At 44.5% G+C, this 26,557-nt stretch overlaps 2 protein-coding genes across 2 annotated transcripts in view; both read right to left on the bottom strand.

Annotated features, from left to right (window-relative positions):
• The window catches only part of LOC311253452 (uncharacterized protein), a 298,131-nt gene that overhangs the window by 196,078 nt on the left and 75,496 nt on the right, over positions 1–26,557 (bottom strand). The window lies entirely within an intron of this gene.
• LOC311253464 (NLR family CARD domain-containing protein 3-like) lies at positions 7,158–25,619 on the bottom strand. The gene is made up of 8 exons (XM_084347471.1): positions 25,546–25,619; positions 18,565–18,643; positions 18,182–18,410; positions 16,261–18,007; positions 15,991–16,164; positions 15,266–15,439; positions 7,946–7,992; positions 7,158–7,819 (listed from the first exon to the last, which is right to left on the bottom strand). The coding sequence occupies exons 1-8, from the start codon at positions 25,563–25,565 to the stop codon at positions 7,275–7,277; spliced, it is 3,015 nt and encodes a 1,004-aa protein (XP_084203597.1). The 5' UTR covers positions 25,566–25,619; the 3' UTR covers positions 7,158–7,274.

Raw genomic sequence — 26,557 nt, 5'->3', positions numbered from 1 at the left:
CTTAAAAAGGTGTCATTTGAATAGTAGTGTTTGGAGGCTTTGAATTTCTAACCATTGTAGGATCTACTCGCAGTGGAAATCTTGCATTGCTTCCGTGTCCCAGCACTGGATACACCCTCGCCTATTTGAAAGATCCATCGACGATGATTGCACAGGCTACAATCTACATACATCCACTTGAGCTTGATCGACCCTTAGATTGCTCACCTCACGCCTCTGGTCCAGTCATCCCCTGCATCACTTGTCAGAAGGAAGTTCCCTGCTCAGAGATTAAGCTGCACAGATTGAGCTGCAATGGGTGTGAACTTCCTAAAGAAATGCAAGGGTAGCATATTCATGTTTCTCTGGGGAAATCTCTCTAATAGAGTGTTGTGCACACAAATAAAGGAGTACGACCATCATTTCACCCATGCAGGAATCAGAAAGAGCAAGAGGGAGGCCGAAGTGGAGGAAATGATAGAGACAGCCCAGTTAGTGACGGTGTTACAGTGAGGCCTGGGACATCAGCTGAGAGTGCAGGAGTACCAGCAGTGACTGACAACCAGGAGCTGGATCTCCCGGCAGTCACCAAAACTAATCGGAGACGGCCACATAACAAACTTCTGCTCCATGCAGGGAGTTCCTGCTGGTTAAGTGACAGGATTCATCGCTGTAACTGATGAAACAATAGAAAATGTTGTGAACTCTGGCTTGTTATGTCGACACTGACAGAGATGGAAAACATGGAGAACATTAAAGATGATATTTAGTCTTTGCCCATAGTCGTGTTAAAGTTCTTCAGAACCAGCGTTTAATGCATATACAGTTTAAGTACTACAATATTTCTCACTCCTGCAAGTGTTGATAGAACAGCGGCAGATTTAACAAAACCCCAATTTCACAAATGTTGACACATGAAGAATTATTATAAAAACAAAATGTAATCTTTACTGAAAATCCCACTACAGTACACTGAGAGCAGCTCAACAACACATCTGCTTTAGTGAATGTGCCTTTTGATAATATACTTTAAAAAGCTGATACAGTTCACCACTGTTAACTTCCAGCTGCTGACATTTAGAAAGTGGAGTTTCCCCGTTCATCCATCAGTTATGTCTTAAGCAGAGCAGTTATGACAAGTGTGCATGAAGCACCACATCTTCTCAATCACAGGCAGACTGGGCCTGCAGACAGGACAACTAGCTCTCCTTTAACTTGTAATCGAGGCACAATGTGACGTGTTGTCAAATGAAGGGACGTCCCAGGAAAAGACACGTCTGAACAGCAGCATACATTATTCTACAATGTGTAAATGTCTTATTAAGGGTTGATATATTCTGCACTAGAGGTTGAATTTTATAAAGCACTTCATGGTGCTTTTATGAACAGGATTCGGTCTGTAATATGTGTCGGGTCTGTCTCTCGGGTCATTGGGAGGACCATGCTCCAAATTAAACAGTTGAGAAAGGGACTGAAGGACGTGATGGTGAGGCCCCTGCTGACATCTAGGCCACATGTTGTCCCACTTCTTTTCCCCAAAATGACTGAAATGCAGTTCACAGCCCAGGTAAGTCATTTAGTATATTTGTTACTTTATTTAATAATTTTAATGTATTTTCAATGACTGAGCTGGTTATTTTTCCATTTACCAACAATGTGATCTGCATATTCCTTCACCACAATAATTACACTGATGTGTCTTTAAGATGCTCCTAGAAAACATCACATGGCCAGTTGAGGACAGTGATGATGAAGACTTTGACAGAGTCCACGTGCCGCATCGCTGGCTTTCTAAGGACGTTCACTGAAACAGGTGTAAACACCTTATTTGGCTCATGTGTTGCTCTCTTTACAAATGCTTCGATGTCTCATGGACAGATATGATCGACTGAAGTTGAACTAAACGTTGTCTTGAATCCATGTTCTGACTTGTAGCTTCATCAGGTACACTGGCCCGGCTGCTGACACTCTGGGTCGGCTGGGAGAGGCTTCCTCCTGACCTGAACGTGGAGATGTCTGGTGGAAACCTTCCTACGTCCTCCACATGCTCTGAAACACTGAAGCTGCCGGCTCATTTCAAAACCTACATGGACTTCCAGAAAGCACTTGTCTCTGCCATGAATAGTGCACAGACTGGATCTGGACTTGTTTCAGTGTTTTTCACACAGATGTCATTGAATGCACTGTTCAGTAGGTGAGGTCAGCTGACACAAGTCCAGTGTCTTTGAACACATTTAACATACTGTGCAGTAGTTTACAGTTGTTTTATTCAACATGTGTTTCCATTGACTGAAACCAAACAGTTGTGCATCTTCAGCTTTCAGTGTGAACAGAACAGCATTCATGTTTTTCATCCTGTGGCCGATAATGAGACGGGAAGAAAAGGAGTGTTTAAGTTCAGGAAGCAGTTGAGCTGTGCAGAAACTCCATTTACCAGATCATAACAGTGATCATTGTAGAGCTTCAGAGTAAAACAGCTTCTTTTCTTTTCTTTTTTTAAGGAAAGCAAACTTTTTCAGTTTATGCTTGCTTGTTCTAAGATGCTAAATAAAAGCACGGGTTGGACATCAGTCTGCTATGACTCTTGATAAAACCTGCACAGTCTCTACATATAATCTAAGTGCATCAGTTACAGAAACTCCTGGAGCTGGCAACATGGCAAACTCTTCATCTGAGAGCTCACGGGCCGGCTGAACCTCGGGGACTGACACAGTGCCTCCATGAAGACTGTGAGGTCCGTTCCAGTCCATCCCATAGTCTTCATAAACCTGAGTGGATGACGAGCATGATCAATCTTCTACTTAAAACCAGTCTGACATGTCATCACACAAGGTATTTAAGATTGGTATTGTTGGTCACCAAGTCGATGAGAAACTAATGTTGCCTGTTCAGTTTGTAAAATAGTTCAGTTATGCATCGTGTGCACCACAGAAACTACAGCTCAGAGGTTGATCTTTGAAAGCTCAGGAGACTTTGAAGCTTCATTTAAAGCAGCACATTATTTTCTCCCATAATTCCTTTGGGGAAACAGACAGTTTAACAAAGTGTTAAAGTTGATCTTTCTCTAACCTCAGTAGATCCTCCATAGGGCCTTGCTCTCTGTATCTTCTCCAGAGCTGCTGTGCTGACTGACTCCTTTCAGTTCTGAGACCATGAACGCTCCAAGCATCTCTGAAAGAGTCGAGGCTTTGCTGGATGTGTGGAAGGAAGATCTGGTGCAGTGCCAAAAGATGAACTTCATTGTCTGGATTCAGTGTTCCCTGATCTTACAGTGAAGTGAAGATCTGATAGAAGAGGTCCAGGGCATGTTCATCAACATCTCTCCACATCCTCTCTATTCTGTGTTTAGGACCAAATTGACACAGTGTTAATTTATGTGTGACATCTGCTAAAGAAGTACATTCATCTGGTCTGTTTGTTGTGTGAGCGTAGTTGCCAAACATTTATTTACGGCTGATTGTGGACGCTGCTGCCTGTGATGTGTGACTTCCTGTCGGTACCTCTGCTACACCTGCACTCTCCCCCCTTTATCAGACCGTACCCTTGATGGCAGCCCATACTGCTCGACAGCAGTGATGAAGCTCTGTCAGACCGGACCAGCTCCATTATTGCAGCCACAGTCAGGTAGACCACTAAACGACTGAGTCCATCCATCCCACCATGGACAACACATCTCCACCTGTCAGGCGATGGTGAACACACAACAAAGCACAACTTTATTCTAAAACAACTCTGATGACATCTGTAGAAAGATCTCTGTTTATCTTCTAATATCACTGAGCTGATGAGCTTATGGCTGCCATCTATAGGCCATAAAGAGTTTGGGCCAGGACCAGAAGACTGCCGCCGCCTTAATACACGCAGCCTGAGACGTCTCATGTAGACTCCCTCTGCATCCACTCTGCGTAAAGACTCTTCAGTCTTGAGACTGAGGGGAGGAAAATAAAATCAACAACCAAACACTCACTGGCAACTTCATCACCAACACCTGTTCAATCTACTTGACCAGTACTGGAACAAAAATACCTGCGGAGTCACTTATTGTGAGGAAAGAGTGGCGTCATAATAAAAGACAATATAGTGAAGTGTGTCAAACTACGACACTGCAGAAGCAGCACAGCCTCAACAACAACCAGAGTTCACTTCACTTTCTGAAAGAGAATAAACAAGTTGCTTCACCAAACTTCAGGATCGGATATGTTGATGCACGGCTGCTGGCTTCAAGTAAACTGCAAATAAAATGACTGATGCTTTGCAAATGGAAACGTACAGGAACATTATCTTAACATTAGCTCGGCTCACTAATTTATAGTTCATATTTAAATAATAAATACATTAAAATACATTTAAATAATGCCCATATCATGATGCTCACTGGGAACATGCACACCTCCTGCATTCAGATCAGCACGCATTAGCTTGTAGCCGCTGTTTGGATGTCTTCTGTGGACTTCACTTATATATATAATATATATATATAATACGTCCAACTGCTCATTCACAGCTGAACAGAGGTCAGTCTTTGTGCACAAACAACACACATCAACATGGAGTAATGTTACACTGAACGTAACGCCCTTTCTGAGTGGATGAGAGCAGCTCATCAAGTGGAAACACATGAATTTAGTGTAAAAACCTTAAAGCGCTTTGTTTCATGCGTCTCCTGATGGTCCTCTTTGACACTCGAGCATCGCTGCAGTTTGACAAGCTGGTGATCCACCAAGAACCTGATGGTCCAGAACTGCACTCGTCAAAGCCAAACGCCCTGGTCCCTGTGTGTGTTGGTCCTGTGTGTGTTGGTCCTGTGTGTGTTGGTCCTGTGTGTGTTGGTCCCTGTGTGTGTTGGTCCTGTGTGTGTTGGTCCTGTGTGTGTTGGTCCCTGTGTGTGTTGGTCCTGTGTGTGTTGGTCCTGTGTGTGTTGGTCCCTGTGTGTGTTGGTCCCTGTGTGTGTTGGTCCTGTGTGTGTTGGTCCCTGTGTGTGTTGGTCCTGTGTGTGTTGGTCCTGTGTGTGTTGGGCCTGTGTGTGTTGGGCCTGTGTGTGTTGGTCCATGTGTGTGTTGGTCCATGTGTGTGTTGGTCCTGTGTGTGTTGGTCCCTGTGTGTGTTGGTCCTGTGTGTGTTGGTCCTGTGTGTGTTGGTCCTGTGTGTGTTGGTCCTGTGTGTGTTGGTCCCTGTGTGTGTTGGTCCTGTGTGTGTTGGTCCCTGTGTTTGTTGGTCCCTGTGTGGATTGGTCCTGTGTGTGTTGGTCCTGTGTGTGTTGGTCCCTGTGTGTGTTGGTCCTGTGTGTGTTGGTCCCTGTGTGTGTTGGTCCTGTGTGTGTTGGTCCTGTGTGTGTTGGTCCTGTGTGTGTTGGTCCATGTGTGTGTTGGTCCATGTGTGTGTTGGTCCTGTGTGTATTGGGCCTGTGTGTGTTGGGCCTGTGTGTGTTGGGCCTGTGTGTGTTGGTCCATGTGTGTGTTGGTCCATGTGTGTGTTGGTCCTGTGTGTGTTGGGCCTGTGTGTGTTGGTCCCTGTGTGTGTTGGTCCCTGTGTGGGTTGGTCCTGTGTGTGTTGGTCCCTGTGTGTGTTGGTCCATGTGTGTGTTGGTCCCTGTGTGTGTTGGTCCATGTGTGTGTTGGTCCCTGTGTGTGTTGGTCCTGTGTGTGTTGGTCCCTGTGTGTGTTGGTCCTGTGTGTGTTGGTCCTGTGTGTGTTGGTCCCTGTGTGTGTTGGTCCCTGTGTGTGTTGGTCCATGTGTGTGTTGGTCCATGTGTGTGTTGGTCCTGTGTGTGTTGGTCCATGTGTGTGTTGGTCCCTGTGTGTGTTGGTCCTGTGTGTGTTGGTCCCTGTGTGTGTTGGTCCTGTGTGTGTTGGTCCTGTGTGTGTTGGTCCCTGTGTGTGTTGGTCCCTGTGTGTGTTGGTCCATGTGTGTGTTGGTCCATGTGTGTGTTGGTCCTGTGTGTGTTGGTCCCTGTGTGTGTTGGTCCATGTGTGTGTTGGTCCATGTGTGTGTTGGTCCCTGTGTGTGTTGGTCCATGTGTGTGTTGGTCCTGTGTGTGTTGGTCCCTGTGTGTGTTGGTCCCTGTGTGTGTTGGTCCCTGTGTGTGTTGGTCAATATCTTGGTGGGAAAGTGCAGAAATAACTCAACAACTTCAATAAGCTCCTCTGCTCTACACGCTACATGCTCTGGGTCAGAGGGTTCTGCTTCCACACACTCTGCAGGCTCTAACATATCTCAGCAGCTCACTACAGAGTTCATGGGGATCCTCCATCAACGTAGCCGCCATGTTTTCAAAGACTTCTTCTTCTTCTTCCGGTTTCAAGACTTCAGACCAAAGCAATGGATTAGACTAGATTCAGTAAGCCCCGCCCACTGACTTTGATGGGCGAGTTTGACAGATGAAATAAATTCATGAAGCACTGCAGCACAGGACCATGAAATAATTCATTAAATAGTGAAATAATTATGTTTTTTTACATGAAATGAATTGGTATTTTAATGAATTAATGACACATTTAATTAATTATTTAATGGTGTATTTATTTATTTAATTACGACACTTTTAGTCCTCCATAGTTTAGGTGCTGGGGTTGTGTTATTTTAGTTTACCGTGTTAGTTTGGGCCGGAGGTTACCGCTGGTTCAGTTCTTCCTTTTCTTTGTTTTAGGACCAGTCTTCATCAAGGTGGTTCAGGGGGAGACGCGGGGAACGACGGCCCACTGCCTGGTTGGTCCAGCGTCTTCCCATCTTTTGTTCCTTTCAGCCCCTTTTTGTTTGTTCCTGGGTTTCTTTTGGGAATAATTTGAATGATGTAATAAAAGCTGTGAGTTAACTATGAACCTTGTGTCTGGTGTCCTTCACATGTTGCATCCTCCAGCCCCTTCTGAGCCTCAGCTCTGACTTTTATGAACGGAGGCCGTAACACTCACACAGAAACATGATGAAAGCAGCTAATTCAACATCCTGCTGCACGACTGCTGACTCAGACCAGAAGGAGACGCACGTTACGCCTGTTTTAAAGTCTTTACAGCGGCTGCCTGTCAAAGTCCTTCTGTGAGTCACCAGCTTCATGCTGACGACTGTCAAATACAACAAGTGCAGAACAAAGTGAAGTGATGTCTCAGTTTTAATGTGCAGAACAGAATCATTGATGACGAGGAAACCATCAATCTTTTACAATCAGTTTGAATCATTTTGTACAAAGTTCACTGATGAATTTATTACAAGAAGCTGAAAGATTGATGTGACTGTGATCCTGTACAGACTCAACTGTTCAGCACTGACAATGTTTCTGTGACAGGAGGAGACTCTGCAGACTAAACACCACACAGACACACTGAGGAACCAGAACTGAAGAACCCAAATCCAGGATAAAGAGGTTCAGTGAATGTGGTGCTGAAGGTGTGGAGGTGGATCAGTGAGTCAGAGGAGACTCTGTAGAAGGACAGAGTGCCAGCAGGACAGTCCACATACACTGCTACTCTACCAGAGGAGGAGGAGGAGGAGGAGGAGGAGGAGGAGGAGATGTTTGTGTGTCTGTTATTGTGCCAGACATAGTAACGACCATCATTAAAGCACCACAGACTCCAGGACTGATCATTCGCTCCAAACACACAGTCACTGTCTCCTCTCCTGCTGATTCTTCTGTAACTCACTGATATAGAAACATCTCCTCTCCACTCGACCTCCCAGTAACAGCGACCAGTCAGACCAGTTCTACACAGCAGCTGAGGAGACTCAAACCTCTCTGGATGATCAGGATATGACTGATCCTCCTCCACAAGTGTCATCTTCCTGTTGTTGTCAGACAGTTTGATGCGTCTGTTGACTGTGTTTGTGTCGACTGTGAGCTCACAGGAATCTGATGGAGAGAAAAAGACACAACACAGCTGCAGTTATTAATGTATCATCAGTGTGGTGATGACATCACAGATGTGACTGAGTGATGTCACAGTGTGCAGCTGAATCAAAGTAAAAACACACTCACACTTCCTCAGACCTGGTGTCAACCATCGGACTCCAGCAGGCTCCACCCTGAAAGGAGGAGGGGGGTCAGAGCAGCACATCCTCTTTCAGCATGCAGACATGGACATGACATGACTCATACACAGAAACACAATATGTCCATCAGGCCTGCTTCTCCCTGTTCTCCTGAACCTCTTCACCTCTGCCACTCTCCTCACACACTGAGAGCCACAGGATGTTGGTGTGTGTGAAAGAGGACGACAACATGTGAGGACACACACAAACCTCTTTTTGGATTCATGACTTCATCTTTATGTTATTGGATGTTGCTGCTGTTTCCTGTGGGCGACCTTACGCTTGCTGTCTGATCCAATGTCAGCTCGTGCTCATGTTTGTATATTACAGGACTTTTGGATTTGGACGTCAGAACTTTTGAGGTCAGATTCCTGTTTGAAGCTTCCAGGGCTTTTCTGAATCTCACCTGCACAGTCAGCTTTTTGTTCTCGCTGTGTTTCTGCTGCTTTGTTAAGGGACAACAAGCCCAAGACAACATGAGGAGAACTCTACATGTTATTAACCATATTCTAAAAAAGAAGAACTGTGCAGCCTTAATAAGCCTCGATGCAGAAAAGGCTTCTGATAGCGTAAGTTGGACTTTTCTATATCAGGTACTTGAAAAACTCGGACTTAATGACAAAGCTGTCAGACGTATTAAAACACTTTACCAAAACCCGACCGCAAGGACAAGAATAAACGGCAGTCTGACTGAGAGCACAGCTTCAGGACCATCTACTAGACAGGGCTGCTGTCTCTCTCCAACCTTGTTTGCAGTCTTCATAGAGCCCCTGAGATCTTAAAGGAGTAGAGGTCGGGGGAGAGGAACACACCATTGGACTTTTTGCTGATGATGTGGTCTGTTTTTTAGAGGACCCAGACACATGCATCCCCATACTAATCAACCAACCAGAGATGTTTGGCTTTTGTTCTGGATACAAGCTTAAATTGACCAAAACACAGATCCTAACATTCAACTACTCCCCATCCAAAATCATACAACAAAAACACAATCTGAACTGGAGAGCAACAACAATGAAATATCTTGGGGTCACTTTAACACAAAACACTGATGATTTATATGAAGCTAATTACAGTAGGTACTACTTCAAAGTGGCCATTTCACTCGCGGGGAGCGAGATTCACGCAACGCGTGAAATGTCAGTGACAACTGTAGCCACTAGGTGGAAGCATAGTACTGAACTGCAGCTCAAACGATTTTGGGACAATTCCACATTTGACCACAATGTAGCTGCAATGGAGAGTGGCGCTGTGTTAGGCTACAGGTAGAGTGAATGGAGAGGGGGACTGCTAAACCGTATCAGATTGATTCAGACTGATTGTTTCACAGCGGTGGGACAACTCAATTATCTGGGTGACCTTGGATAAACACTTGTGCTTTCTTTGTTTTACAGTAGAGCTAAACTACATTAGTCGTTTTTTAAGGAACATTTGTTTACTGGTAAAATTGCCGACCTGAATTATTGTCCCAGTCCGCCCCCGTGAGCCTATATCACGGCCTGACTGGATGTTGCTTAAATATAAGAATAGCCAATAAAAATATCTGATACCCTAAAGACGTCTGAGGTTGTGATTTTGCTCGCTCGCTGCAGCCACGGCTAATAAGCGGAGGCAGAAACAATTACGCACAGCCTACAGAAGTTTCTACGTCCATACAAGCATTTAAGAAATGATTCTTATCAGTTCCATAATTCAGAGAGGATTTTTACTCAACGAAAAAATGTATAAAGATCAGCTTTTAGGTTGAAGACACGACAGCAGCAGGTATGTCCAGACGCTGATGTGTGTTATGACTGATGTATAGCTCCCCTGGTAGAGCAGCTCCCTCAGTAAGCAGAATCTTCTGCTAGTATGAGTTCGAATCTCTGTAAAGGCGGTATCTTCAGGTAATGTGTTTTCTTTTCTCATCATCATTATGATCACGTTTGGCTCCAAGTTTGAGCAAATAAATGAGCAAATGAGCATTATCAGATCAGATTATCAAATCAGCAGCTTTCCTGCTTGTGTACATAAAATACATTAAATTCTGACACCACAACTGTAGCGTACCGAATATCAATAGATGATAACCAGAAAAAAAACAAAAAACGTTCTATTGATCTGATTCACCGGCTTCATGGACGTCGGAACTATTTTCTGAGAGGGGGGGCGGGGGAAGCACGCACTTTTATCAATGATTAAGGATTTGATTTGAAGTTATTTTATAATGGCGTGCAGTTATAAGAGAACTAGATGGATGAACACGGCATCTTTATTGTTAAGAAAATGAAACTCCAGGAAGCTCCCCACTGCGTAAAAACGCAGCGCAGCCAGGAGCTGCACCTCCGGGCTGAGGGCAAAATTGCAGCGGGTTGCTCTCTGGATGTGTGGAGACACCAGAGTGATCAGCCGTTGGATCTCCGCACGGGGCAGCCGGTACTTTGCCTGGACAGCCCGGTCTGACAGCACGTCCAGTGGGGAGAAGTGCTGACGCACGTATGCATCTATGTAAAACCGTCTGGCTTCGCGCACGGCGACGCTGTTGGTTCGCAGGGAGAATGTGCTGTATTGCAGCCGTGGTTTCTCACACACGCGGACTTTGGCAACGCATTTATATAGAGTAGCAGGTGAAGCCTCTCTGGATGAGGTTCAGCTGAGTTTAATACATCTGTTTCCTTGATATCTGTGAAATGCCACAGGGTTGTTGTATTTTTATGTGTAGTACTATAAACTCATATGCAGATGTGTGTGGAAAACTTAAACGTGTAATTCAATAGAAGTTTTTTTTCTTCCTTCTATTAACCTGTGTTTCTTGCGCCAGTGGTCCGCAGCTATGAGCGCATTTCAACATTGAGCATTGTTTTATTATTTCGAAAAGTGGAGGATGTAAATTTCCCTGACGCGCTTGATCACTGAGCATTTGGTCGCTAAGAAGGCTGTTAAGAGTGGGTCAGCTCGATCTTACATTTCCTTCTTAGTGAAAGATCTTCTTAAGCTAAGAGCGACTCTGGGAAACACATCCTTCTTTCACAGCGTTCTTAAGAGCGCTCCTAAGAAGATCTTAGCACTTAAGAGCTTCTTAACGAATCTGGGAAACGCGGCCATTGGCAGGGCCAGACACAGCTTAATGAGCTTCTCCACCTCCGAATGCAGGATGGACACATCCTGGATGGTGCTTACTTCTCGTCCCCTACGCACATTCCTCAGTATGGGGGAATGCAAATGTTAAGGCATCTGGAACAAGTTTGCTTAACTGGAAAGACCACATCCATCCCCCACACTTTTGAAAAGCTTGCTACGCCAGCACCCCCACCCCCGCGCGCTGAGGACAGCAAAGAGGTCTGCAACAAATACATTGATCACTTGGCCAAGGGATCTCCTCCTGCAGGGAGACTGCTTCAGGGACTCACTCCGCTTTAAATAACCTTCTGTATATCCGACTACTGTGAAGCTGCTGATTATGTATTTTAATAAAGCTAAAGAAAACTGTCTGACATGACGTGGCGTCGTTCTTCTTTCTATAAGCCTGTTGTAGAAAATATAAGGAATAGAAAGCACAAATATTTGTGTTAAATTCTGACACCACAACTGAAAGAAAGAAAGCCGGTCATAGACGTCGGAACTCACGCACCCCATCAGCCTCCCTACCCACGGGAAGATACGAGAAGTAAGCACCATCCAGGATGTGCATATGGACCTGGTGCGCTCCGAGGCGGAGCGGCGTTTTGATCAGGAAGGACTCCGCATAGCTGCAGGGCGAGAGCAGGCAGTTCTTGAGGCGGCTCAGGGGAAACGAGTGGATGTGGGCTCCTCGGAGCTGACCCCCTTTCCACGAGAGAGGTGGAGAAGCTCATTAAGCTGTCTGGCCCTGCCAATATCTGTCGCGGCATCCGAGCGCTCTTTCTCAGCCTTGCGCAGGCTGAAAACCTGCTGCGCACCATGACGCAGGAGAGACTAACACATTTGACCGTTATGAACGTTCACAGTGACCTTATGGGTGAAAGCGATGTCTCCACCCGGCTTAAAACCTTCATCAGTGGGTAGACTGAGAGAAGGTCCACTTTTGGATATGCATGAAAGCCCCGAGTCAGGAGCGCAGACTTTTCTTTTTTTCATTCAAGGGTACAAATAATGCTGTTATGTTCCTTAAATGGCTTGATTTAGTGATCAAAGTTTCATTTTCTTAAAAATAAAGATGCCGTGTTCATCCATCTAGTTCTCTTATAACTGCACGCCATTATAAAATAACTTCAAATCAAATCCTTAATCATTGATAAAAGTGCGTGCTTCCCCCGCCCCCCTCCCCCTCTCAGAAAATAGTTCCGACGTCCATGAAGCCGGTGAATCAGATCAATAGAACGTTTTTTTTCTGGTTATCATCTATTGATATTCGGTATGCTGCAGTTGTGGTGTCAGAATTTAATGTATTTTATGTACACAAGCAGGAAAGCTGGTGCCGCGGCCGGCGGAGAATTAATGCTCATTTATTTGCGCAAACTTGGAGCCAAACGTGATCATAATGATGATGAGAAAAGAAAACACATTAACTAAAGTTACAGCCTAAACTGAGATTCGAACTCGTATCAGCGGGTGATGCTGCTTACTGAGGGAGCCGCTCTACCAGGGGAGCTATACGTCAGCCGCAAGGTTTTCATGTGTCTTATTTATCACCGACCCGCTGCCCCAGCTGACACACATCAGCGTCTGGACATACGTGCTGCTGTCGTGTCTTCAACCTAAAAACTGATCTTTATACATTTTTTCGTTGAGTAAAAATTCTCGCTGAATTATGGAACTGATAAGAATCATTTCCTAAATGCTTGTATGGACGTTGAAACTTATGTAGGCTGTGCGTAATTTAAAAGGCTTCATAGTGAAAAAAATCAACATCATCAACAACTCACTAAGTTTGTCCTTGCTAGAGGGACCCTGTAGCGACAGGCTGAAGGAAGGAGTTGGAATGAGGTGTGGAGTGGGTGAGGTATTATTAGCTACATTCTTGTATTTAAGCAACAACGAACAGAAACATAAATCAGGCAACTCGGTCCATTCCCGTCCATGGTCACTGCTGCTGCATGTTGTCGTCCTCCTGCTCACAGATGCCACCTGGTGGTTGTTTGGGCACATTGCCGCTTCTCATGAAAACACAATTGATCCTCCAATCACGCGTGAACTCTGCCACAACGAAGTAGTACCTACTGTACGTCAAACTGGAGAAGGAAGTTAAGAGCAACTTGGACAGGTGGGCTATCCTTCCATCAGACATCGGTTCACGAATAGAGACCATAAAAATGAGCGTTCTACCCCGACTTCTTTACCTGTTTCAGTCACTACCCATTGAGATACCCGAAAAACAATTCAGACTGTGGGACAAAACCATTTCCAGGTTTATATGGAATGGTCACAGACCGAGAATCAATCTGAAACACTACAGATTGGAAAGGATAAGGGGGGTTTGGCACAGCCAAACCTTCAGGGATATTTTCATGCTGCACAAGTTAGACATGTAATCTGTTGGTGTGACAAAGATTATGTAGCCAAATGGAAGAATTTAGAAAAATCAGCCGTGTTGGAGAAGCTGTGGAGATGTAAATGTAAACCATTCACATGTGTTCTGGCCTAAGATCGCAAAATTCTGGGAAGATGTTCATTTAGTTATGGGCAGAGTTTTGGGTTATGGTGTATCCAAGTCTTGTACATTATTATATCTTGGCGTCATTACGGGAAACGTTGTGTTGAAAGATGATAGATACATATTGAAAATTATGTTAGTAGCCTGTAAAAAGGCAATTACAAGAAAATGGTACAAGACAGACCCCGTCACAGGAAGACTGGATGGAAGTTATGGACGAAATACATATTATGGAACAACTGACTTATAAAATAAGGACTCAAGAGGATCAATGCTGCCGGAAGTGGGAGAAATGGACTGAATACATAAAAACGACAGGACCAGGACCGTCACACTGACATTAAAAAAGGATCAAACTGTAGAAGCATGGTGATCCATCATGTTCTTTTTCAGATCTTGGTTTTTTATTTGTCCCCCCCACCCCCTGTTAGTTATTTGAAAGCTTTTATTTTGAAGCAGCTAAATCAGGAAACATTGGATTTCCACCAGCAGAACCTGAACACGACTCCAGAACAGCTGAAAGTGAAGCTGAGTCAGCAGCTACGAGCCGGGCTGAAGTACATTACAACAGCATTAAACCAGAGGTCCACCAGCTACTGTAGAGAGCTGCAGCTCTGCACAGGTCACATATCATGTTAATCAATGGAGCAGATGATTGATCACTGAATGTTTTCTTTTCTTTTGTCATTTGATTTTGCTGACGGTGCAAAACACCGAAGCTTTCCTGCCCCTGCAGGCTGTTATAATGAGAACTACCCAAAACAGCCCAAACTCAGCTGGAGCAGCAGTTTCCTCATGACAGGAGCCAAGACGGCACCACTGACCCATCTTAAATTCATCTATGCACTGCTGCTGTTATGGTGATGTGACGGGAATGTTCCACCTTGTGTCATCTAACGTTGTTATTGGACTGTTTTATATCTTCTGTTCACTTTAAACTGACGCCACAGACAGTTGTTACAGTCTGTAAATGTTTCACACTGAGGCACAAATACACTTGTCAGTGATGATCTAGGATGCAGTTACTCCAGTGTTGATAAAGATCCATGTCAGAACCATTTTAAGTTCAAAGTCAAGCACTTTGGCAGAAACACTGATTCTCCAGTTCAGGGAAAGAGTTTCTATGACATTCAGTGATTAAATTCATTTATGTGTCACAGAAATCTTTTGAATTTGAGGTTCAGTATTTTCTGATCAGACGTCTGACACAGAAGGTCTATTGTTATTATTAATATCATAACACAGCGGTGACGTGGTGGAAATTAGATTTAATGTTAATGTGTTGATAACCCTCTGCAATCAGTGTGGAGTATGAAGGAGTTTGGATGACGGTTCATCAAACAGCAAAACCAGAGGCCAACAAATCAAACAGGCGCATTTTGAACAGGCACCAAACTAGTCTGAAAAAAGAGGTGTGACTTTAGTGTTTGTGCCAAGACTCTCCTGGTCGCTGATCTTCATCTCTTCTTCTCTTCTTCTCATCTTCCTCTCTTCACTTGTAACTCTTGGCTTCGTGCCATGCTGCCTTTTCTCCTGAACTGAACTGAACAACTGGAGGTGGAGTAAACGAAGCAGACCTCCCGACACTGAACCATCTACAGTGGAGATACAGAGTCTCACACTGACTGTCTGTGGCTGCAGCAGGACTCTTCATACCTGAGAGTGTCCAGTCTCCAGCCTGGATCCTCCAGTCGAGCAGACAGCAGCTTCACTCCTGAGTCTCCTGGATGATTGTAGCTCAGGTTCAGCTCTCTCAGATGGGAGGGGTTGGAGTCCAGAGCTGAGGCCAGAGAAGTACAGCCTTCCTCTGTGATCAGACAGCCTGACAGCCTGCAGACACACAAAACAACACACATCACAGATCAGCTGAGGGTCCTGATGATTCAGTGCACATCTGTGTTTAAGGGTTTAACGTTTATTATATTCATCATCTTAGTTTTCACTAATTTACTGATCAGCACTGAACACAGAGTATAACTGAAGCTAATGGAAATGCCATTAGTTTTGCAAATATTTGGTCATGAACCAACATATTGTACAGATTAAAATGATGACCTGATGATGGAGGATCACCAAAGTAATTACAGTTCATCCTGAGGGGAGCATGAATGTCTGAACCAAACCTCATGACAATCCATCCAATGGCTGTTGAGATTAGTAAATTGGGACCAAAGTGCAGAATAGACTGACAGACCCACATTTTATATAAAATGCATTCATGATCCCCTTCGGATGAAATGTAATTCTTTGGGTGATCCTCTGACTTTTCCTCTTTTCCTCTTCCATATATATATAGCGGACCCTGTCTGGCTGAGTATGATCAAGACCTGCTCCAATTGTAAAGTTACATGAAATAATGAAATAAAATAATGAATCCTGACCTGAGAGTTTCAAGGACACAGTGTGAACTCTTCAGTTCAGCAGAAAGTAGCTTCAGTCCTGAATCCTGCAGGTTGTTGTTACTCAGGTCCAGCTCTCTCAGACTAGAGGACTGGGAGCTGAGAACTGAGGACAGAGCTTCACAGCTTCTCTCTGAGAGGTTACAGCCACTCAGTCTGGATAAAGAATAATGAGCAGAACAAGAAAATTATTTCTATTTGGGTCAATAACAGCACATTTACTGCATTCTGAAGAAACTTCTCCACACTTACAGAGCTTTGTTGGAGGCTTTGACCACTGGCAGCAGCCTCAGAAGAGCCTCCTCTGAAGCAGAGTATTTCTTCAGGTCAAACACGTCCAGATCTTCTTCTGATGACAGTAAGATGAAGACCAGAGCTGACCACTGAGCAGGAGACAGCTTATCTGTGGAGAGACTTCCTGATCTCAGGTACCGCTGGATCTCCTCCACGAGAGAACGATCGTTCAGTTCATTCAGACAGTGGAACAGATTGATGCTTCTTTCTGCAGGCAGAGTCTCTTCGAACTTCTTCTTGATGTAACCGACTGTTTCGTGGTTGCTCTGTGAGCCACTTCCTGTCTGTGTCTGCAGACCTCGGAGGAGAGTCTGATTGGTCTGCAGTGAAAGACCCAGGAGGAAGCGGAGGAACAAGTCCAGGTGTCCATTTGGACTCTGTAAGGCCTGGTCCACAGCACTCTGGTAGAAACGTGTCTCTGCAGATTGATGGTCTGCGTTGTTGATGAATGTCAGATGGCCATGAAGAGCAGCCAGAAACTCCTGAACACTCAGATGGACGAAGCAGAACACCTTGTCCTGGTACAGTCCACTCTCCTCTTTAAAAATCTGTGTGAACACTCCTGAGTACACTGAGGCTGCTCTGATATCGATGCCACACTCTGTCAGGTCTGATTCATAGAAGATCAGGTTGCCGCTCTGCAGCTGATCAAAAGCCAGTTTTCCCAGAGACTCAATCATCTTCCTGCTCTCTGGAGTCCAGTGTGGATCTGTCTCAACTCCTCCATCATACTTGACCTTCTTCACTTTGGACTGAACCACCAGGAAGTGGATGTACATCTCAGTCAGGGTCTTGGGCAGCTCTCCTCCCTCTCTGGTCTTCAACACATCCTCCAGAACTGTAGCAGTGATCCAGCAGAAGACTGGGATGTGGCACATGATGTGGAGGCTTCGTGATGTCTTGATGTGGGAGATGATTCTGCTGGCCTGCTCCTCATCTCTGAATCTCTTCCTGAAGTACTCCTCCTTCTGTGGGTCATTGAACCCTCTGACCTCTGTCACCATGTCAACACACTCAGGAGGGATCTGATTGGCTGCTGCAGGTCGTGTGGTTATCCAGAGGCGAGCAGAGGGAAGCAGTTTCCCCCTGATGAGGTTTGTCAGCAGCACATCCACTGAGGTGGACTCTGTAACATCAGTCAGGATCTCAGTGCTGTGGAAGTCCAGAGGAAGTCGACACTCATCCAGACCGTCAAAGATGAACACAACCTGGAACTCTTCAAAGCTGCAGATTTCTTTGGTTTCAGTGAAGAAGTGATGAACAAGCTCCACCAAGCTGAACTTTTTCTCTTTCAGCACATTCAGCTCTCTGAAAGTGAATGGAAATGTGAACTGTATGTCCTGGTTGGCTTTGTCTTCAGCCCAGTCCAGAGTGAACTTCTGTGTTAAGACTGTTTTCCCGATGCCAGCCACTCCCTTTGTCATCACTGTTCTGATTGGTTCATCTCTTCCAGGTGAGGCTTTAAAGATGTCTTCTTGTCTGACTGTTGTTTCTGGTCTGTCTGGTTTCCTGGATGCTGCTTCAATCTGTCGAACCTCATGTTCATCATTGACCTCTGCAGTCCCTCCCTCTGTGATGTAGAGCTCTGTGTAGATCTGATTCAGAAGGGTTGGGTTTCCTGCTTTAGCGATCCCCTCAAACACACACTGGAACTTCTTCTTCAGGTTAGATTTGAGTTTACGCTGACAAACTCCAGAATGACTTCCTGAATAAATACACAACAAACAAGATCATTAAGTTATTTTTAAAGAAAATATGACAATTTCCTTCCACTAAAGATTGCATATATAAACAGATTTTCCATCATCATCATCATCATCAGACTTCAGTAAACGTCTCATTGATCCATCAAGTTAAATCTTTAGAGAAATCCTCTTACTGCTCTGCAGACAGTCAGCCAGCTCCTCCTGCTTCATTCTCCTCAGGAAGTGAAGTGTGATCTTCAGAAATGCCTCTCTGCTGCTCCTCCTCTGCTCTTCATCCTCACCATCCAACACCTCCTCATCCTCCCTCTGACTCTCGAGGCATTCTGAGCGATCTGAACTCAGAACCTTCTGGACCTTCTTCAGCTCATTCTTCACAAAAGTGACAATGTTCTCCTCCAGCAGCTGGAACAGAATATTATGTGAATGAGAACATTTAACATCATGGAGCCAAACATCAGATCCATGTTGGACAGATTCACCACTGGTCTGTAAAGTGCAGCATGGAGATTATTGTGAACAGACTGGATGTTGAAGTAGTTGTTGTTCATGTACAGACCATAAATATGGAGTCCAGGTCTGTTTGATGCTGCTGGGCAGACGGACCTCTGGGAACCTCTGAGCTCTCCTGGTCGACTCTGTGGAGGAATCATGAAGAATCAGCCTCATTATGTCTGTCCACTCAGAGACAAACACAAGCTGAAGGTCCTTTGAGTTAAAGTGTTGATGACATCATTGAATCAGATGGTTTCCTCTGACATCAAAGTGTTGGTCGTACTGCTGATCCCACTGTGAACCAACAGTCAGTCAGTTTACTGGGTTGGTTCAGCAGCTTGTCTGGTTTAGCCCCTCCAGCTCTTGACCCCTAAAATACTGTGGACAGCAACACACAGCTAACACAAGCTAGTTGGATGCTAACTGTTCAGTGCAAATTGGTGAAGAGTCTCAATAAACTTGTATTCAATTGAGATTCCAACATTGGAGAATGAAAAAATGATTCATTATTTATTTATTTGTTTATGAATCTCATACCAAAAAAACAAATTCCGGTTTGTTTTTCGTACCTTTGATTTCATTCTCAGATCAAAAACAGGACATGAAAATAAAAAAGGGCCTCAGGCCAAACTTGAGTTTGATATTTAATTTGTCTGATTTGTGTGACCCGAAAGTTACTTATTGACTTTTTCGGTTGTTGCTTTTGGGTGATTATCGACACAACGGCCACACTGGAACCTACAGAATCGACTGCATTCACTGGAGAAAACAAATAGATAGAAACCCCAACACCCCGTGAGGAGAAACTAGAAGACAAAAACTGCCAAGTGGGGATTTTTGGGTGAAAGGCACCGGGGGTGGGCATTGAGCAACCAGGAGGCAGAGCTGAAGGGCAAACCATGTCTGGAGAGCAAAGCAGGTCCAGGGGGCAACAAGGAAGCTGAGGCAAAAGGCAAAGCAGGTCAGGAGGGCGCCAGAAACCAGTGGAGGTCTGCCTGGGCATCAAGCAGGGGTGGATGACACAGTATCAGGAAGGCAAGTGAACAAAGGCAGGCAGAGAAATATCCAAAGGCAAAGCAGTCAAAACAAAACAGAAATGCACAAGTGTAAAACTAAACAAACCAGGGAGACACGAGGAGAACAGGTGAGACATGCAGGAGCAAAACGGATGCACCAACGAACAGTGAGGGGAAAACACTGGAAAAACATGGGCGCTCGCTGCAAACAGGTGTTTGAAAGCAAAGTCTGAACTTCTCATCAACTACAGCAGCTGATTTAACAGTTGAGGACACTTTAAGAAAAGACAGGAGGAGTCGGCTGCTAACACAAACTGTCAGAGACTGAGACTGAGCTCAGATCAACTACAAACTGTTTTACTGCACGTTTCACAAACAAACACGATATGAAGTCAAACATGACGAAGAGGTTAAAAGTAATTGTTCACTGTGTGCACCGTCGTACTGCTGTGATGAACTCATGAGACACAGGTGTACACTAGGGATGGTAAGATTCACCGATTCGTATCGGTACATCGGTATGAACATTTAAGATGCGGTTGCATTGATGACAAAAGTGTGCATCGGTTAAAAATCCGGATGAACAGCAGGCTTGAAATCAGAGGCGGTCAGAGAGAAAGTAAGCACGGATGAAGAAGAGATACACTCGCCGGTCACTTACAAGTCTGGTGTTTGGGGACACTTCAGCTTTTATAAAAGAGATGGTCAGCTTGAGAAAACTAATGCCATCTGTAAAATGTGCCGTGCCGCGATTAAACACACAGGGAGCACAACCAATCTAAGCTCTCACCTGAAGCAGCGACATGGCGTTAATGTGACAGAGAGGTCCCCTCGGCTCCAGCGGTCAACACCAGCGGAGCAGCTGCTGCTAACACAATGACTGGTGAGCAAAGTAGCCGTATCCCAACTTTGTTTCAAGCCCCACTGGCTAGCAATTCGGTTCGTTCGACCAAAATAACAGACGCCATCTCATTCTTTAATTTGCAAAGACATCCAGCCCTACAGTGTAACTGAGAACGAGGGGTTCCTATACCTACTCGAAGTCTTGGAGCCGAGGTATCACATACCCAACGAGAGTTTTCAACCAGTCTCACACAGGAATTAATCCAGCAGCTTTACTGCAGGATGTTTGTGGAACATCAGATATAAGAATAGAGATAAGAGTGTCTGAGCTTTTAGTGAAAGTGAGGAAGGTGGTTACTTTTTTCACAAAAGCCCACAAGCAACTGAAATTTTGCGTGAGATACAAGCCCAGTTACACCTGCCCAACCACAAGCTGATCCATGATGTTTCCACAAGATGGAGTAGCTCCTTGGACATGTTGGAGCGTTTCTGGGAACAACGACCTGCCTTGTTGAACGCCTTGCTGTCTAGGAGGATAAAGAGGGGAGAAGGCCTGGCTGCAGCCAGCTGGACTGAGGAGGACATGACACTGATCCAAGAACTAATCAAGCTTCTGTCCCCTCTTAAAGTGGCCACCACACTCCTCAGTGAGGAAAACAACCCAACCATCTCAATGAATGCCCCATTACAGGCCAAACTCCACCAACATTTTTCTCATGACGACAGTGATCTGGCAGTGATTTCTGATCTGGAGGACAGATTCAGACAGGATTTCAATTTGGACTTTATAGAATGTAGGTCATCTCCCAACCCCCAGTCTGTCTCTGTCTCTCTGTCTCTCTCCTATTTGTTACTTGAATTTCTATGTCATATTTAAAATGTGTCTTAATTCTTAATTTTTAGTTTAATGAAATCTAATTAGTCTCTGGTTATGCAGATTATCAGACAGGGGACAGTGGCATACTGGAGGAGGGAGAGGCAGCTGAAGGAGGAGGTGACAGGAGTCCCGACACAGAGGAAGAGAGAGTTTGTTTTGATAGGAACTGTGCCAGAAGTTATAAAATGTCGATTTAAAGATACATGTGTCATCATTGTTAAGCACTGTGTGTGAGTGTTGTGTTGACAGCTCTTATGTTTCAACACAACTGATAATCCCCTCATCTCATTTCTTCCACTTAATAGATGATGCCTCTCCCAAAAAGAAGTCTGCCTTGGGCCAGCTGTTTGGGGATTTCCTCACCACGAGAGCACCAGTGAAGACCACAAGGGAGGAAGCTAAGGATGAAATCTTAAAATACAGAGAGAGGGATGCTTTAGATCTAGATGGTGATGTGTTGCAATGGTGGAAAAAGCAGGTTGATCTACCACTGCTTTCAGCCTTGGCTACGATCATCTGAGCGTGTCTTTAGCACAGCGGGTGATATTGTTACTGCCCAACGCAGTCTCCTTCACCCTGATCATGCTGATCAATTGATATTCCTAAAAAAGAAGCTTAAAAAGAAACATCTGGGTTAAATGTTTGAATTAAGTTGCCTACACTGCGAGATGGGGACTGTTACTGCCACTATGCCCTTAGTTCATCATTTTCAATCCCTTTGCTTTTGGAGGAAGTTGTAATGTGAACCTGTGTGGAAATGTCTTGTTATTTATCGTAATTGCTCATAGGAAGAGCAGCACTGTTTCTGTTTAGGGCTGAGTTGTCCCTCCTGTGGTGTGAAGCAAACTGTAGAAATGGAGAGTAATCTGTTTAACTGTACAGCAATCTGTACAACTTTTGCATTCAGTCAGCAGCTTCTAACGGCCAAAAGGCACCACTGCTTTGAGTTCAGGGAATTGTCCCATTGTCTCTGTTAAAAGTGTGAAGCACACTGTAGAAATGAAGAACGAGCATGAACTATCTGCACCGCTTTGTATTCCATCGTACAATATTCTTCTGCATCGCATCATATCATATCCCATCGTATTGTATCGCACTGTATGGCATTGTGTTAAATCAAATCGTACTGTATCGCAGTAGGTGGGAGAATCGTATCGTATCTTATCAGTGGTCGTTTCATATGAATCTTTAATGTATCGTATCGCCTCAGTGTTGAAGATGCACATCCCTAGTGTACACAGAAAAAGAGCGGGAAAACAAACAAAGGGAGGAAGTGGAAAGTGAAACACGTGAGGGTAGAACTACAAAATAAAACAGGAAATCAACAAAACAAGAACCCAAACCATGACATCCAGTGAAACAGTTTGAAATGGGAGCAAAAACATTCTGTCCTTTAAAATAATGGTGTTTGTTTTTGTTGAATAACTGCATTTATATTGTGAGTTAACCATGAACCATCCTTGTGACATGTCTTGATGAACTTTATACCCTCAGACTCCTGGCTGACTTCTTCTCCCCACTGGCTGGCTGCTCCATGTCCTCGTCAAAGAGCTACTTGTTTGTTGTTGGTTCATATTTTTGCTGATAACAAGCTTCACTTTTTGTTTGATTATTCTACATGTTTAGTTTATTTAGAGTTTGACAGCATTTTATTTTGCTACTTATCTGTTATCTGTAGTTTCTTACCAGAGCAGGGGCCTCATGTACTAAGACTTGCGTGGATTTCCTACTGAAACATGGCGTACGCTAGAATCCAGAAACTGTCGAACGCACAAAAAAAATCAGATGTATCAAAGTGTGCGTACGCATCGATCCAAGCACTTTTCCTTTGTACATCCCAATCAACGTGGAATTGAGCGCACATGTAGAAGTGCTAAACTCCTCCCTGTCCACGCCCTCATTTAAATATGCAAATTAATTTAAATAGGCGGGGATTCCCCTCTCTGCACCATCAGATTTACACCATGAGTAAAGGGAAGAAGCGCAACTTCACCGAGTCTGAGCTCGAAACGCTATTAAATAAAGTCGAGACGCAAAGATCTGTATTATTTGGTAGCCTCTCGTCAGGGATAAACACCAAAAAAAAGAAATGTGAGTGGGAGCGTGTGTGTGAGGCAGTGAACGCTGTAGGGTCGGAGCAGCGCACACTCACTGAAATTAAAAATAAAAAATGGTTTGACATGAAGGTGAAGCGGAGGATTTCTGCCCAATAACGTGAAATAGATTTAGTTTCCTTCGTTCATGCACCACTTGATTGAATCACTATTACTTTTTTCAAAAGAAATAATATATATAAGTGCCACCGTTAGCAGCCATCGCGTATTATTTGAACATTAATTGAATGAAAATGTTTCCTGTTGACAAAAACAAATTCATCCTGTGATGGCGCTTTTATAGCAACATGTGTGCAGTCAATGGCTCCGATTACATTAGGGAAACCGGCTCTTGCGGCAAATTGCGCTTTAATGTTGGCCTGTTCAGCAGCATTGTCTGGGACTTTGATGTACCTGGATGACGTTCTAATGATCCCGTCCCACACAGCTGGCATGGCTCGGCTCAGAGTGGACTGGCACACTCCTGACCGGTCGGCCAGTTCCCTCTGGAAGGCTCCTGTTGCCAGGAACCCCAGAGTGGTCAGCACCTGTGTGGGCACGGACAACCCCTGGCTCCTGGCTGTGTTTCGTTCTAGGGCCGGCCGCAGCTCTGCGCACAGCTCCAGTAACACTGGCCTCGGCAACCTAAAACGACTTGTTAATGCCATTGTTAATGGCATTTTTTCACCACTTTGCGCATGCTTTTATGATTTATGATTTATGATCCATATGATTGCAAACATGTGTGTGTTAATTGTCCGTGTCTCTGATGTGCACATTACTCTGAGGACTAATTGTTTTCACATAATTAACAGTTTCCCAGCATCACCTCAGAGTGTTGCCAAAGGAACAATAGCTGTAGAAACGTGCGTACGCCAGCCATGAAGCTGGCGTGGGGCACCGCACATTTCCACGGTCATTTCACTTTTGATACATCTGAACGTTGGCGTGGAAAATGACGTACGCCACGTTTTTGTGCGTACGCAACATTGATACATGAGGCCCCAGGAGAGGCTGCAGGATTTGCAACAGGAAGAGGAACTTTGTTTGGACATTGAACTTGTGTTGCCTGCGTACAATACGAGCCCACGGTGCAGCGGCAGCTCTTTGATTTGCATTTTGAAGTTTGATTGAGATTTTTTGACAAATGGCCACGACGGACACGTCTCAACTTCTGTGGTCACATGACTGAAGACCAGGAAATGATGACTTGATGGAGGAACATAGTGGACTCACAATTAATTAGCAACTAGCACCTGTTAGCCTGAATAAAATCACTGTGTTACACTCAACCAGTCATCAGACAAATGTTAAACTGGACTCACAAGATGAAGACTGGTTCTACTTGGCAGCTTCACATGTGACAATATAAATGTACATAAAGAAGAACGATGCTGAAAAAAACAAGTTTAAACAAATTTCTCTGAATAAACAACATACAGGGCCGGCCCTGGGCATAGGCAGTATAGGCAAATGCTAAGGCCGCCGTCATCCATGGGGGGGCGCCGCAAACGGGGGGAGAAAAAAGGAAAAGGGGAAAAAAACGAAACTATTTTTTACAAGCGCTATTACTAATATTCTTTCGAAATATTATATAAGCCCACAGCAACATAACCTTATTGCAAAGCCTATTAAATAACAGAGAGGCCTTTTATCTGGGTTCCTGGCTGGCTGACCGGACCGTGACCCAAGAGAGACATTTATTGATACTGTAGCTGAACCACTATGTCCAAAAGACTGAAACCATCTGGCGCCCAGGGAAGGAAAAGAAGGAAAGCAGAGGAAGCAAAACTTGAAGAAGAAAGAGGTACAGTAACGTCAATGTGATCGAGTGAATGAAACTAATAGTTTAATGATCGTAGTTACCGTTGTTGGAGCAGAGTGTTAGCTTGCTAGCTTACTTCGGAAGGTAGTAGCATTTTTTTAATAATCAGTAAATAGCTGAGTCGACGTAAGTTAATGTTACTCCACCTTAAATTAATCAGGGACATTTGGAAAGTTAACGTCACCTGTTCAGGTGTTATTTTAACCTGTTGGCTGTGTTTTCCTGCTTGTATGTCAGTTAAAATGCTGTTAGTTTTCCATGCCCTTTATAAGTAATAAGGTAGTTGTAAGCCTTTGGTTTATTGTGTCACAATTTATGTTTGTTAAAGGATAACTACCGTTTTTTACAACCTGGACCTTATTTCTAGCAAAATATATGATCATTTACTCACCCAGATAACTTTGGTGTCATTCGGCGTCGTTCGGACGAAATTAGATCCAGTGTAGCGCCGATATATCCATATAATGCGAGTAACAGGGCATCGACACACAGCCTCTATATAACACATTATCTGCCACGAAACTAGTTCATTTCACCAATATTTTGTTATGATATGCCCTGGTTCCCTAGCAACTGACGCAGACCTTGTTGACCCGGGCAACGTCTGAGCTGGTATGACTCTATCATTTTTGTGTTCACTCATCCCTGAGGTAGGCCGGTATATCATGAGGGGTCTTGCCTAAGGACCCTTACTGGATATATATATATATATATATATATCCAGTAAGGGTCCTTAGGCAAGACCCCTCATGAAAAAAATAAGTGACTGTGTAAGTATTCACCCCCTTGTGACTGACCTACTTCAACAGAGGTCCAGTTGGTGCTAGTAGTGTCACACTTAGTGAACTTGAGATCACCTGAGTGCAGTGAATGTGTCTCAGTGACTGTAGTATAAAGACACCTGTGTCTGAAGGTCCAGTCACTGTTCATCAGTATTCATGGCTACAATTACACCATGAAGACAACAGAGCACTCCAAGCACCTCTGTGAGAAGGTTACTGAGAAGTATGAGTCAGGGGACGGATACAAAAACATTTCCACATCACTGAACGTCCCCCAGAGTTCAGTTAACTCCATCATTAAGAAATGGAAGGACTATGACACGTGTAAATCTGCCTGGAGCAGGTCGTCCTCACAAACTGAGTGATGGTGGGAGAAGGAGACCAGTGAGGAAGCCACCAAGACACCTAAGACTCCTCTGAAGGAGTTAAAGCTTCAGCAGCTGAGATAGGAGAGACTCTGCATACAGCAACTGTTGCTGGGTTCTTCACCAGTCAAAGCTTTATGGGAGAGTCACAAAGAGAAAGCCACTGTTGAAGAAAGCTCATTAAATCTCCACTAGAGTTCATCCACAGACATGTGAGAGACTCCAAGGTCCACTGGAAGAAGGATCACCAAACCCT

Source organism: Pagrus pagrus, assembly GCF_965226575.1.
Source record: "Pagrus pagrus genome assembly, chromosome: 24".
Classification (NCBI taxonomy): Eukaryota; Metazoa; Chordata; class Actinopteri; order Spariformes; family Sparidae; genus Pagrus; species Pagrus pagrus.
This window is presented reverse-complemented; position numbering and strand designations above follow the sequence as displayed.

Coding starts and splice junctions, on each gene's coding strand:
- LOC311253464 (XM_084347471.1), bottom strand. CDS start 25,565: ATGACACCAAAGTTATCTGG. Junction 18,644..25,545: donor ATGACACCAAAGTTATCTGG/GTGAGTAAATGA, acceptor ATTCCTCCACAG/AGTCGACCAGGAGAGCTCAG. Junction 18,008..18,181: donor GGCTGACTGTCTGCAGAGCA/GTAAGAGGATTT, acceptor GTATTTATTCAG/GAAGTCATTCTGGAGTTTGT.